At 39.2% G+C, this 12,579-nt stretch overlaps 1 protein-coding gene across 3 annotated transcripts in view; it reads left to right on the top strand.

Annotated features, from left to right (window-relative positions):
- The window catches only part of LOC309506006 (alpha-2-macroglobulin-like), a 65,667-nt gene that overhangs the window by 40,358 nt on the left and 12,730 nt on the right, over nt 1-12,579 (top strand). For 2 of the 3 annotated variants that reach the window (XM_082179514.1, XM_082179515.1), the window contains exons 17-30: nt 2,735-2,870; nt 3,089-3,314; nt 3,385-3,511; nt 3,589-3,710; nt 3,809-3,860; nt 4,403-4,489; nt 4,577-4,753; nt 4,909-4,984; nt 11,029-11,185; nt 11,432-11,506; nt 11,588-11,750; nt 11,857-12,050; nt 12,134-12,346; nt 12,456-12,577. The exons of the other annotated variant lie outside the window; for it this stretch is intronic. In XM_082179514.1, the coding sequence (XP_082035640.1) occupies nt 2,735-2,870; nt 3,089-3,314; nt 3,385-3,511; nt 3,589-3,710; nt 3,809-3,860; nt 4,403-4,489; nt 4,577-4,753; nt 4,909-4,984; nt 11,029-11,185; nt 11,432-11,506; nt 11,588-11,750; nt 11,857-12,050; nt 12,134-12,346; nt 12,456-12,577 (1,927 nt within the window). The remainder of the gene's footprint in view (nt 1-2,734; nt 2,871-3,088; nt 3,315-3,384; nt 3,512-3,588; nt 3,711-3,808; nt 3,861-4,402; nt 4,490-4,576; nt 4,754-4,908; nt 4,985-11,028; nt 11,186-11,431; nt 11,507-11,587; nt 11,751-11,856; nt 12,051-12,133; nt 12,347-12,455; nt 12,578-12,579) is intronic. 3 annotated transcript variants of the gene reach the window in all.

Genomic DNA, 12,579 nt, shown 5'->3' with positions numbered 1-12,579 from the left:
ATTATAATGACACTTGCACGTGTCTGACCATCCAATCCAATCCAACTTTATTTGTAAAGCACATTTAAAACAACCAAGGTTGACTAAAGTGCTGGACATTAACATGATTTCGGACAGATTATAAACACGAGTAACAAAAAACAAACTTTTAAAACAAGGGACAAACTAGAAGATAAAAATGCAGAATACAACTCTCAAGCAGGTTTAAATGCCAATAAATAAAAATGAGTTTTAAGTTGTGATTTAAAAAATGTGAAGGCTGGGGGCCAATCTGACACACAAAGGCAAATCATTCCACAGCCTTGGGGCCACGACTGAAAATGCTCGATCTCCCCTATTTATGAGCCGCATTCTAGGGACAAAAAAGAGTAGCTGGTCAGCAGACCTTAATAACCTCAGAGGAGCATGCCGCTTCAGTAGTTCAGAGATATAAGCTGGGGCTTGACCATAAAGAGATTTAAAGACAAACAACAGAATCTTAAAATGTATCAAGAGTCAAGAACAGGCGTAATGTGATCTCGTTTATAAGTTCTGGTCAGGAGTCGAGCGGTACCATTTTGAACCATTTGTAGTCTGGAGAGGGAGGCCTGATTAATACCTATATATAAAGCATTACAATAATCCAGGCGAGTTGTGATAAAAGCATGTATAATCCTCTCAAAATCAGTGAAAGATAAAAATGGCTTCAGTTTGGTAAGCAGCCTGAGTTTATATAAACTAGCTTTTAGCTATACAAGACCATAGCTATATAAAGCCACACTACCAACGTTGACAACAGTATTTAAATAATATATGTAAATTTGTTGTTTTATCATCACTAACAATATCATACTTATTGTGTTCCTACCGGACTTAAGCTTTCGCATTTAAAGTGAGTACTACTTTTTATATAGCCTAATATATAGATTTATATGCCATTTGAAGCAATGCCTGTTTGTGCAATTTTGTCCGATTTTTATATAGTGGTGTGTCGTGGGATTTTTTACTTATCACAATTGTGCCGTTGCAAAAAAAATAAGTCTAAACAAGACAATGAACTTGACATTGGCAGTCGGCTGCCTATGACGTCACCACTGGTGCAACTGTGAGTATAAAAGATCACCTGTGAAATACGTCATCCACTTCTTGTCTGAAGGAGATGTGTACAGGAATACTGGAAGCATGGCAAGGGAACGCAGCGTCTCGTTCCCTATTCTCAGGGAACCATGGTTATATGCGTAACCTGAGACGGTGCCTTTTGAAATGGAACTTGCGCAGGGTCGCTCTACCCTTTGAAGGAGGGGGAGCATGAGAGGCGGTGCTTGCCTTCTGGTCTCACCTCCAGTCCTCAGACTGGGGCAGGCCAGCCCCCTTCCTGAAAGCCGCGGAGCGCGCCTCCTGAAACTTCCTGACCACCGTCTCGACAGATGTGTCAAAGAGCTCGGTACACGGAGAGCCAAATCTTTGGTACTGCGCAGCACCTTCACCACCTCAGGGGGGAGCCCCTGGTCCTGGACCAGGTCCTTCAGCAGGAGCCTGGTAGGCTTGCAATACGGCCATCGTGTGCAAAGCAGACGCCCCAGCCTGACCCGCTGCTGCATATACTCTGCCATTCAGCCGTGATGTAACATGGCAGAAACAGCGCCTTCAATGTGGATGCCTCACCTACCGAGAGATAGCTGGCCAGCATCTCTCCAAATGGAGGCATCGACGCATAACCATATTCCTGCATCCCTTCCACTTCAACATAGTTTGCCTGTGAACGATGGATGCGAGCAGAAAATGGCTTTCCCCAAGATCTCCGCACCTCAGTTTGAAGATCTGGGAGAAAGGGAAGACTCATACGAGCTGATGTCCCAACAGGAAGTGTTCATCGAGGCGGCTGTGAGGGAGCTCGCGCTTCTCGCGCTTCCACAACAAATCAAATCACTCCGTGGCGTGAGATATAACATCCAGCAGCTCGTCATTTGCAGGGCAGGTGGGCTTAGAGTGCTCAGAGACATCCTCGATTTCAACACCCTCATCCTGCTCATCTTGGCTTGAGACGAGGAGTGCGCCCACTGCCGGATCAGATGATGTGAGAGATAACACATCATCCTCCAGGAGCTTGCTTTCACCTGCCGCCAACAAATGAGAGGTATTCATACCTTCCTCAAACTCATTGGCAACTCACAAATTGCTCGTCCATCTGTGAGCCCCACAATCTCAGTCTCCTACTCTCCTCAATAGACGCAAACAGTTCCCTCAAGGATTGAGCTTGCATGCTCCTCGTCATCAGGTGTCAGGAAAAGCTGATATGGAGGAACACACTTCTTGAAACTCATGGTGCTAGTGTAAGCCATAGTTTTGGCTTTCTATTTAGACACACACTCAAACAGACGGTCTCCTGAAGACAAGAAAGAGGATGACGTATTTCACAGGTGCCCTTTTATACTCATGGTCTCATCTTTGGTGACGTCATAGGCGGCCACCTGCAAAAGTCAAGTTCATTGTCATGTTTAGACTCATGCTTCAGACACCTGTCATGCCGGAGGCATTCCCCATAGTGACCCCTAGGGGACGCAGCGCGAGTTCCCTTTCAAAAGGGAACTCTGACAACAGTAAAATAAATCTGTATATGAAAATAAAATAATGTGTAGGAAAATGATGATCTGCTTTCCGTTTGCTGTTCACTTATGACTCTATAGAGACTTGGTTATTTTGCTTTTCACATACATATCACTTAAAACTACAAAATATCAATATTTTTCCCCAGTGATGTATCAAAGTGCTCCAAGGAGAGGGATGTATGCTGAAGCGGGTGCAATTGGTGCAAATGACAGACATTCTCCAGCAGTGACGATTCGGACCTTCTTTCCAGAAACGTGGATCTGGGAACTTGCTGAAGTGGGGTATGTGAAGCGTAATCAGTACATTTAACATCATATTTATCTTATTACTTATCTTTAATACATCATCTCCCCTCACAAAAAAAACAGAAAATACCTTGCTTGCTTTGCAGATTTTGAATCCAATTATTTTATCTTCTATGTGCTGAATATTGTTATTTAATACAGGAAAAATGGCAGGGTCAGAATCAAATATGCCTATTGTTGTAATTCCTCCGCAGGGACTCTGGATCAGCTCAGGTTCCTGTCACGGTTCCTGACACCATCACCTCTTGGGAGACGGAGGTCTTCTGTCTGTCCTCTGAAGGTCTGGGTCTCGCTCCTCCTGCTCAGCTGACAGTTTTCCAGCCCTTCTTCCTGGAGCTCTCTCTGCCTTACTCCATCATCCGTGGGGAGATCTTTGAGCTGAAGGCCACGGTCTTCAACTATCTGTCCAAGTGCATCATGGTGAGATTTCAGACACATTCTAATCAAATCATATCAAATATGCCTCTAATCATGTGTGGTTGATTGACAGGTTAAAGTGACTCCAGCTCCGTCTTCAGACTACACTCTCAAAGCCTCCTCTGATGATCAGTATTCATCCTGTCTATGTGCTAATGGAAGAAAAACCTTTAAATGGATCCTCACTCCTTCTGTTCTTGGTGAGTTTTCCAGTCTGAATCATTGTTTCTCAGTGTTTGTGTCTGTTGTATCTTCACGTATATGTCTTATGTTTTAGGAGTCTTGAATATTACTGTCAGTGCAGAGGCAGAGGCGTCCCAGACTGTGTGTGACAATGAGATTGTGAGCGTCCCAGAGAGAGGACGCATTGACACGGTCACACGAAGTCTGCTTGTACAGGTCAGCGCACGTCAAATGTCTCTTAGATGTCATTTACCCTTTATCATAATGCTGCTTATGTCAAAATGATGTGTTGATGTGATTGTTTTATCCTGCAGGCGGAAGGAACTGAAAAGACAGAGACTCAAAGCTGGTTATTGTGCCCAAAGGGTTAGTCTGCAAATATTTCATATATTTTGGTGTATAAGCACAAATAATGCTGGAACCCTTTTGCTTTTGTTCATTTTTTTTCGGGGATCAAGCAGTGAAGCTTTTTCAACTGAGAAAAAGTTGCTCAAAGAATTTGGGCTGTCAATATGTTTGCCATATAAAAGACTAATTGGCTTTTAATCTTATAAACACAAACTCTAACTTCATGAAAATTAGTACACATTGCATAGAGGACATTTTGAGGACACACAATATCTGAGGATCAATAGAGGGAGCTAAAATATACAGTAACCAAAATATTCTTATATTTCTCTGACATTGTAATTAGAAAGCTGAAATTTGTCAGGCTTTCATGACAACTTTTATGGAACAAGTTTAGTTGTTCAGGTGTGCCAAATTTGGAAATTGTGGCTATTTTCTCCCCTTTTCCAAAGTGCTTGAATCGCAGTAATTTGGACTTCACAGATGGTATTAGAATGTTAATTTTATAACATCACTCTACTGATCTCTAATATGCTTTTCTGTCTGTCTGTTTCATACAGTAGGTGACAGTCTCTCAGAGGAAGCGGCTCTGTCTCTCCCTAAAGATGTGATAGAGGGATCAGCCAGATCCTCTGTTTCAGTCATTGGTAACATTTACAAATACAAGCATATATGAGGAGATTGGGTTTTGAACTTATAAAATGTAGTGAGTTTTATTTGTGTATGGTTTATAGGAGACATATTGGGTCGTGCACTGAGGAATCTTCACGGATTATTACGGATGCCGTACGGGTGTGGAGAGCAAAACATGGCTGTTCTTTCTCCCAATATTTACATTCTGGAGTATCTGGAGAACACGGAGCAGCTCACCTCAGCCATCCGAGAGAGAGCCACAGGCTTCCTGAAGAGCGGTGAGAGACATAAATCATGATGTCAAGGAAATACTGAGAAAATACTGCCAAATTATCAATTTTTCTATACACACCTGAATGTCATTTAGTAAAGTTGAATAATCAGACACACTGAATCAAACTGTTGAAGTGTTAACCATTATCACACCAAACAGGATACCAGAGACAAATGAACTACAAGCATTCTGATGGATCATACAGCACATTTGGTTATGGTGATGGGAATACATGGTAAAAATATTTTCACTATTACTTTTGTTAAACAGAAATAATATTAAGGTAATCTAAAATAATAAACCCAAAAGGATGGTACGAAAAAAACACATTCAAAAATGTATCTCTCGGGGGGCGCCACTGAGCGATGACGGAGTAAGACGCGTCTTTAAGAGCTCCCTTAGCCAAATCCGTTAAAAAATACTTTCAAGGGCCAACAACGATGTAAATTCTATGCTTTCAGAACGCATTTACTTTTAAAACAATAAGACTTCAAGTTCGACTGGATATCTCAATATGAGCAAACAAAAACCCAAGAAACCGAAATCGACTCAACTAGGCCTCGACCAACCACCGACCTTGCCTGGCACGCAGCCCAATGAGTCCAGCGGTGATGAGGAGGATCCTCCTAATCGAGCTCTACTAGCTGCCATCACAGCACTCAGAGGTGAAATGACGAAGATAAAAGATGACATATGTGAGAACTTGGAAAGACGCATTGAGCGTGTGTATAACGATTTGAGAGCGGAGATTGTTACGACCAACAACATTGCCCAAGTGTCTATTACTAATCTTGAAGCAAAATCCCAGACGCTACAAGCTAAAGTCACTGACATAGAAGAGGCCGCCACTGCACACTCTGATAGCATTAGCCAACTTGAGCAACAGGTGGCTAATCTCAGTGCTGAAGTTGTCAGTCTTAAACAAAAGAATGAAGATTTAGAAGGAAGATCCCGTAGAAACAATATCAGAATTACAGGTGTACGAGAGGGCTCGGAAGCGACGAAACCGAGGGACTTTATTGCCAACTTGCTGAAAGATACACTCTCGTTGGACGAAGCCCCGCTTATTGACAGAGCCCACAGGACCCTTCGCCAGCGTCCGAACCCCTCTGACCCACCGCGCCCATTCGTAATACGCCTCCATTACTATCACGTCCTGGAAGACATCCTCCGCAAAGCTGCCGCTATGAGAAACCTTCAATATCAAGGTAAATCCATAAGCATCTTCCCCGACTACCCTCCATCAGTGGCAAAGCGAAGGGCGCAGTTCAACAGAGCCAGGCAACTATTGCGCAATCAACCCGGCGTCAGATACGGCTTACTTTATCCAGCGAGATTCCTAGTGACCCACAACGGCTCCCAGTCATCCTTTACAGACCCGCAAAAAGCCGAGGAGTATGCTGCGCGTCTCACAACAACAACACCAACACCATCAGGATCAACTGGAAGAAGTTAAAAGACTGATATTACATCAGATATCCTACTTCGACAAAATGTGGTAAGATAGCACGACAAGAAATGCAAGTGGAGAGAGACTTTTATATCAGACTTTCACTGTCAATATGCTACGAAGGTTTACTCAAGTTAATATCCCTATTTCTTGTATGAAGTGCTTCTCTACCGTTTTCTAAGCGTTGTTCTGGAGGTATCCAATAAGATGTATAATAATTCACTCTCAAGTTTACAAACTGTTCACAACGTATTACTATACAGGTTTGACTTATTTTTTTTTATTTTAAATTTTTTTTTTTAAATTTTTTTTTTTTTTTATTTGAACCTGCAAATATTTTGTTCTGTGTTAGCCTACAAATGGCCATGACTTTGTATTTTGGCTTGAGGGGCTTTCCCCAAAAGGAGTAACAGTCGTAGTAAGTTAGGTTACTCGTACAGGGAAGTTGTTCTGTTTGTTTTTTAGCTTTTTCCCGCGAACGATTTTCCTGCGGCTACATTAGGTTAGCCTAAGGTATTTAAGTTTATGTTGTTCACTTATTTGTTGTTCACTGTGTTTATGCTCGCGAATATGCGTAATAACAATTCTTATGCAGCAATAGAAGCAAGTTTCATTCAATATAATTCATATAGATACTTGATTTCCCATCTCATTCATATGCCAACTTTCCTTCTTATTACATATGACGAACGCACTGAATGTTAAACAGGGACTGACATTTACAAGCTGGAATATACGTGGCGCAAACAACCCGGTGAAAAGAGGTAAAGTCTTGAATCACTTAAAATCATTACACTCAGACATAATCTTTTTGCAAGAGACACATTTAAAAAACAATTGTCATAATAGATTGAAAGCTAAATGGGTAAAAGAGATATATCACACGTCCTTCTCCACAAAAGCAAGAGGCGCAGCCATTATAATAAAGAAAGGCATACCCTTTATTCATAATTCCACTATAGCAGATAAAGATGGTCGTTATATCATTGTCTCAGGAGAGATATACAACACATCTCTAACCCTCGTCAATGTATATGCTCCTAATATGGATAACCCTGCATTTTTTAAGAAAGTCTTCAGTTTACTTCCCAATCTATCGCAGACTATGTTAATAATAGGAGGAGATTTTAACACGCCTTTAGACCCATTTCTTGATCGATCAGCATCTCGTAAAATTCCCAAAAATAATTCAAGTGTTCTTATAAATTCATTCCTTAAAAGTATGAACTTAATAGATTTATGGCGTTTTACCAACCCATCTGGCAGAGATTATTCCTTTTTTTCGGCAGTTCATAATTCTTATAGTAGAATTGATTATTTCCTAATTGATGCTCGACTAGTTCCATTCACAACTAATGTGAAATATCATACCATATCAATATCAGACCATAGCCCATTAACATTCAATTTATATTTGGAAGGTATGGACCCACCCAGTAGATCTTGGAGATTAAACCCTTATTTACTGACAAACAAGGAGTTCTGTAGATTCATTGAAGCTCAAATAAAACTATATTTTGAAACGAATGACACCCCAGAAGTCACATCATGCACTTTATGGGAGGCTTTCAAAGCCTATTTGAGAGGATGTGTAATATCATATGAAGCTGCCAAAAAGAAAAGAGAAGTAACTCAGTGTAAACATCTTGAAGAACAGATACAACAATTAGACCGACAGAATGCCTTAAACCCCACTCCCGACTTGCATAGAGAAATAACTAATCTGAAATATCAACTCAATCAGCTTCTCTCTGGGAAAATTTCATCAGCTTTTTTATTCATTAAACAAAAACATTTTGAATTTGGAGAAAGACCTCACAAATTACTAGCTCGTCAACTAAAAAAAATAGAAGCCGATCGAGCTATTCACAAGATTAGAGATGACAGGGGACATATACTACTTAAGCCAAAGGAGATAAATATGCGTTTCTTACAGTTTTACTCTGACTTGTACACTTCAAAATGTAATAGTGATCCCAATACTATGAATACATTTCTAAACGAATGTAACTTATCAAGAATCTCACATGAAGACTCGGAAATGCTTAATACAGATATTCAAGCCACAGAAATACAAAAGGCAATAGCCTCCCTTAAAAGCGGAAAATCACCTGGCCCTGATGGTATGCCGGTCGAACTTTATAAAAAATTTAGTAATATTTTTACACCATTTCTCCATAGAATGTACAACCAAGCCCAACTAGACGGCACCCTGCCACCAACATTAACTCAGGCTACAATCACTGTTATTCATAAAAAAGGTAAAGATGAACTAAATGTTGGCTCATATCGTCCAATTTCTCTATTAAACATAGATTATAAAATATATGCAAAAATCCTAGCAAATAGACTAACTCCTTTAATGAATACAATAGTTCACAACGATCAAACTGGCTTTATATCAAATAGATCCTCAACGTCTAATTTACGACGTCTGTTTGATATCTTATACACTGACAGGAAAATTCACAACGATCTAACTATATTGACTCTAGATGCTGAGAAGGCGTTTGATCAGATAGAGTGGGAATATCTGTTCGAAGTGCTTAAACGACTTAATTTAGGTGAGAGGTTCATTAAATGGATAAGACTTTTATATACAAATCCTAAAGCACAAATTCATACAAATCGCAATTTATCTTCCTCATTTCATCTGTTCAGAGGAACACGGCAAGGATGCCCCCTGTCAGCACTAATTTTCGCTCTTGCTATTGAACCACTTGCACAAAGTATCCGCTTAGACCCCCAAATATATGGTTATCAGACAAAGACCACAACAAATAAAATTTCGTTATATGCAGACGATATTTTGTTATATGTGACTAAACCTCTCCTCTCTATACCATCCATTCTTGAAAAAATTGAAACGTTTGGGAAATTTTCAGGATATCGGATAAATTGGACAAAGAGTTTACTAATGCCAGTTCATGACATTCCTCAAACAACGTTGGCAAGGTTCCCCTTTAAGGTTACCACTGATAAATTTTCATATTTGGGTATAGAGGTTACAAAGAAACTTTCCTCTCTCATGCAATCTAATTTTCCACCTTTATTAGAAAAACTTAAAAATAAAATTCAGTTTTGGAAAACCTTACCAATATCACTACTTGGGAGGATAAATGCCATCAAGATGATCTTCTTACCACAAATACTATACTTGTTTCAAAATATTCCTATTTTCTTAACAAAATCCTTTTTCAAGAAAATTGATTCAATTATTCAACCCTTTCTATGGGATTATAAAACTCCAAGAATTAACAAAAAACATTTAACCAAATCTAAAACGAACGGAGGTCTATCCCTCCCAAATTTTATGATGTATTATTGGGCATGTGCTTTTAAAAATATTAACTCCTTCAACATCACTTCTAACACACTCCCCACTTGGTTAGCTATTGAAGTGGAAGACTGTGATCCATATTTACCTGCAGCCCTAGTACTTTCACCATTGCCACTTGACAAAGCAAAGGACGTTCAAAATCCGATCATACATAATTTGTTTCGTATATGGAAACAGATTAAATCACATTTTACCCACAAAACGTTACCTCTTTCTTTACCAATTGCCAAAAATCCATCCTTTGCCCCTTCTAATTTAGATCTGACGTTTTCTAATTGGAGGAAATTAGGATTATGTTGTATCCGTGACTTGTATACTGAGGGTAAATTTGCTTCCTTTGCACAACTACAAACAAAGTTCAAACTACATAACAATAATTTCTTTAGATATCTACAGGTTAGAGATTACATCCGAAAATTCATGCCAGATTTCGAGACACAACCACAATCTATGTTGGATGAATGTTTCACTATACCCCCACATAAAGACAAATTTATCTCTAATATATATAACAAATTACAAACAATGTCTTCCCCCTCGTCCAATAAATATAAAGATAGTTGGGAGAAGGACATGGGTACCCATATTCCTGATGACATCTGGGAAGAATCTCTGGAATACATACACTCCTGCTCCAATAATACGAGACATCGTCTTATACAGTTCAAAATTATACATAGGCTTCACTTTTCAAAAGTAAAGATCCACAACATTTTTCCAAACGCTTTATCGAATTGTGATAAATGTCAGTCCCTTAATGCAACACTTTTTCATGCTTTTTTTTCTTGCCCGAAGGTCACCAGTTATTGGTCTGATGTTTTTAATGTACTGTCAAGAATTCTTAAGACTACATTCTCACCTGAACCATTGTTGATTATTCTTGGCACATCAGAGTTATTTAGAAAATTTACTTCAGCCCAGCAGCGGTTCATTTCCTACTCTCTTATTACTGCAAAAAAGTTACTTCTGATGTCATGGAAAGGACCAGCGATACCTACTGACAAAATGTGGCTTTGGGATCTGTCCAATACTTTACATTTAGAAAGAATTAGATATCTGTTGAAAGACAATCTCTTAGGTTTTTATAAAATTTGGCAACCCTTCATAGACTTCTTACAATCAGTATCTGTATAAACACTTATTTTATTTTATTGTATTTATATAAACTCTTATTGTACCTCTTGCTACAATATTGTATTCTGCTTTCGCGCTGTTTGTCCTTTTTCTTTTTTTTTTTTTTTTTTTTTTTTTTTGTTGTTGTTGTCTTTTTGTTTTGTTTTGTTTTGTACGTACACTTATACAAAAATATTTGAGCCTCTTTTATATTGTTGATTGAAATTGTATATATGCTCAATAAAAAAATATATAATAAAAAAATAAAAAAAAAATGTATCTCTCAGTTCAAATTATTTGTTTTGATATTTATGATGAATGGAATTCATTGAAAAACCTGATGATTTTTTTTTTATTGTATCTTCCACACCACCAGGTTGACTGCCTTTGTCCTGAGGTCTTTTGGCAGAGCACAGAAATACATATTTATTGATCCAAAAATTATTCAGGGTGCAAAGAATTGGTTAATAAGTAGACGGGATTCAGACGGCTGTTTTATCCAACAGGGAAGCTTGTTCAACAACAGAATGAAGGTCTGTCAACTTCTATCTCTCTATATCTCTATTATATCTCTCTTTCTATCTAGAACACCATAGCAGCCACCTAGAAATGGTCTAGTAACTATCTAGAAAACCTGGAATCTTAGACCTGTGAATGTTTAAGTTTTTTTTTAAACATTTAGATGTTCTCAAGTCAACATCAAAGTTTGTCTAATTGAACTTTCCTTTAATAGTTTGAGTGTGTTGCTTTATTTATCCTTCATTTCTCATATATTCCAGGGTGGAGTGAATGATAATGTGACCATGACTGCCTACATTACTGCATCATTGCTTGAACTGGAAACTCCAGTCACAGTAAGTTCATCTTCAGGAAACACAGTATAAACTCATAGAAAAATGACACTCACAGTGTCTGTTTCTCTGTTTTTGTCACAGGATCCTGTCGTCAGTAAAGGTTTGTCATGCTTGAGGTCCGTCATTGAGGATGTCAAAAACATTTACACCACTGCTCTGCTCACCTACACTTTCAGTCTGGCTAATGACACGGACACTCGACAGCAGCTTTTCAAGAAACTGGAGGATGTTGCTATTTCAGACGGTAAGAGGTTTGTTTCTGATGATTTCTGTTGCCTTTTACTGTATTAATGTTTTTTTTTTTTTTTTGTCATGCTCATTGAGTTACGCGTGTGTCTTTTGTCCTCAAGGGTCTCATCTCCACTGGTCTCAGTCTGCATCTGCTGATGACTCTGATTCTCTGGCAGTGGAGATCAGCTCATATGTGCTGCTAGCTGTTCTCTCTGCAGATTCAGTCACTACAGCTGATCTGGGCTATGCTAACAGGATTGTCAGCTGGCTTGTGAAGCAGCAGAATGCCTATGGAGGATTCTCCTCCACACAGGTTACTCAAACTACTCCAATCAAACACATTATTAGCGGTGTGAATGAGTAAAAGTGACATTACTGAACACATTTATTTCCCAGGACACAGTGGTGGCTCTTCAGGCTCTGTCTTTGTACGCCACCAAAGTGTTCAGCTCTGACGGCTCCAGCACAGTGACTGTACAGTCAGCAGGAGACACTCACCACTTTGATGTCAATCAGGACAACAAGTTACTGTACCAGGAGAAGCAGCTGCAGACCGTTCCAGCCAAATACAGCATTGAAGTGAAGGGCTCAACCTGTGTGTCTGTGCAGGTCTGTAGTGCGTTCAGCTTCATTTACTCTCTCTTTCTCTCTTGGCATTGTGGTTATTCTGCTGTGAAATGGTTTATTAATTTATTTTTGTTTGTGTTGACTCTCTCAGATAGCTCAGTTCTACAACATTCCCACTCCTACTGAAGCTAAAACATTGAGCATTGATGCTAAGATTGAGGGAGATTGCAAGAAAACCTTTGGACAGTCCCTATTGTTAAATTTCACTGTGAAGT

Source organism: Leuciscus leuciscus, assembly GCF_965113295.1.
Source record: "Leuciscus leuciscus genome assembly, chromosome: 9".
Lineage (NCBI taxonomy): Eukaryota > Metazoa > Chordata > Actinopteri > Cypriniformes > Leuciscidae > Leuciscus > Leuciscus leuciscus.
The sequence above is the reverse complement of the archived record's forward strand: the minus strand, read 5'-3'. Positions and strand labels throughout refer to the sequence as shown.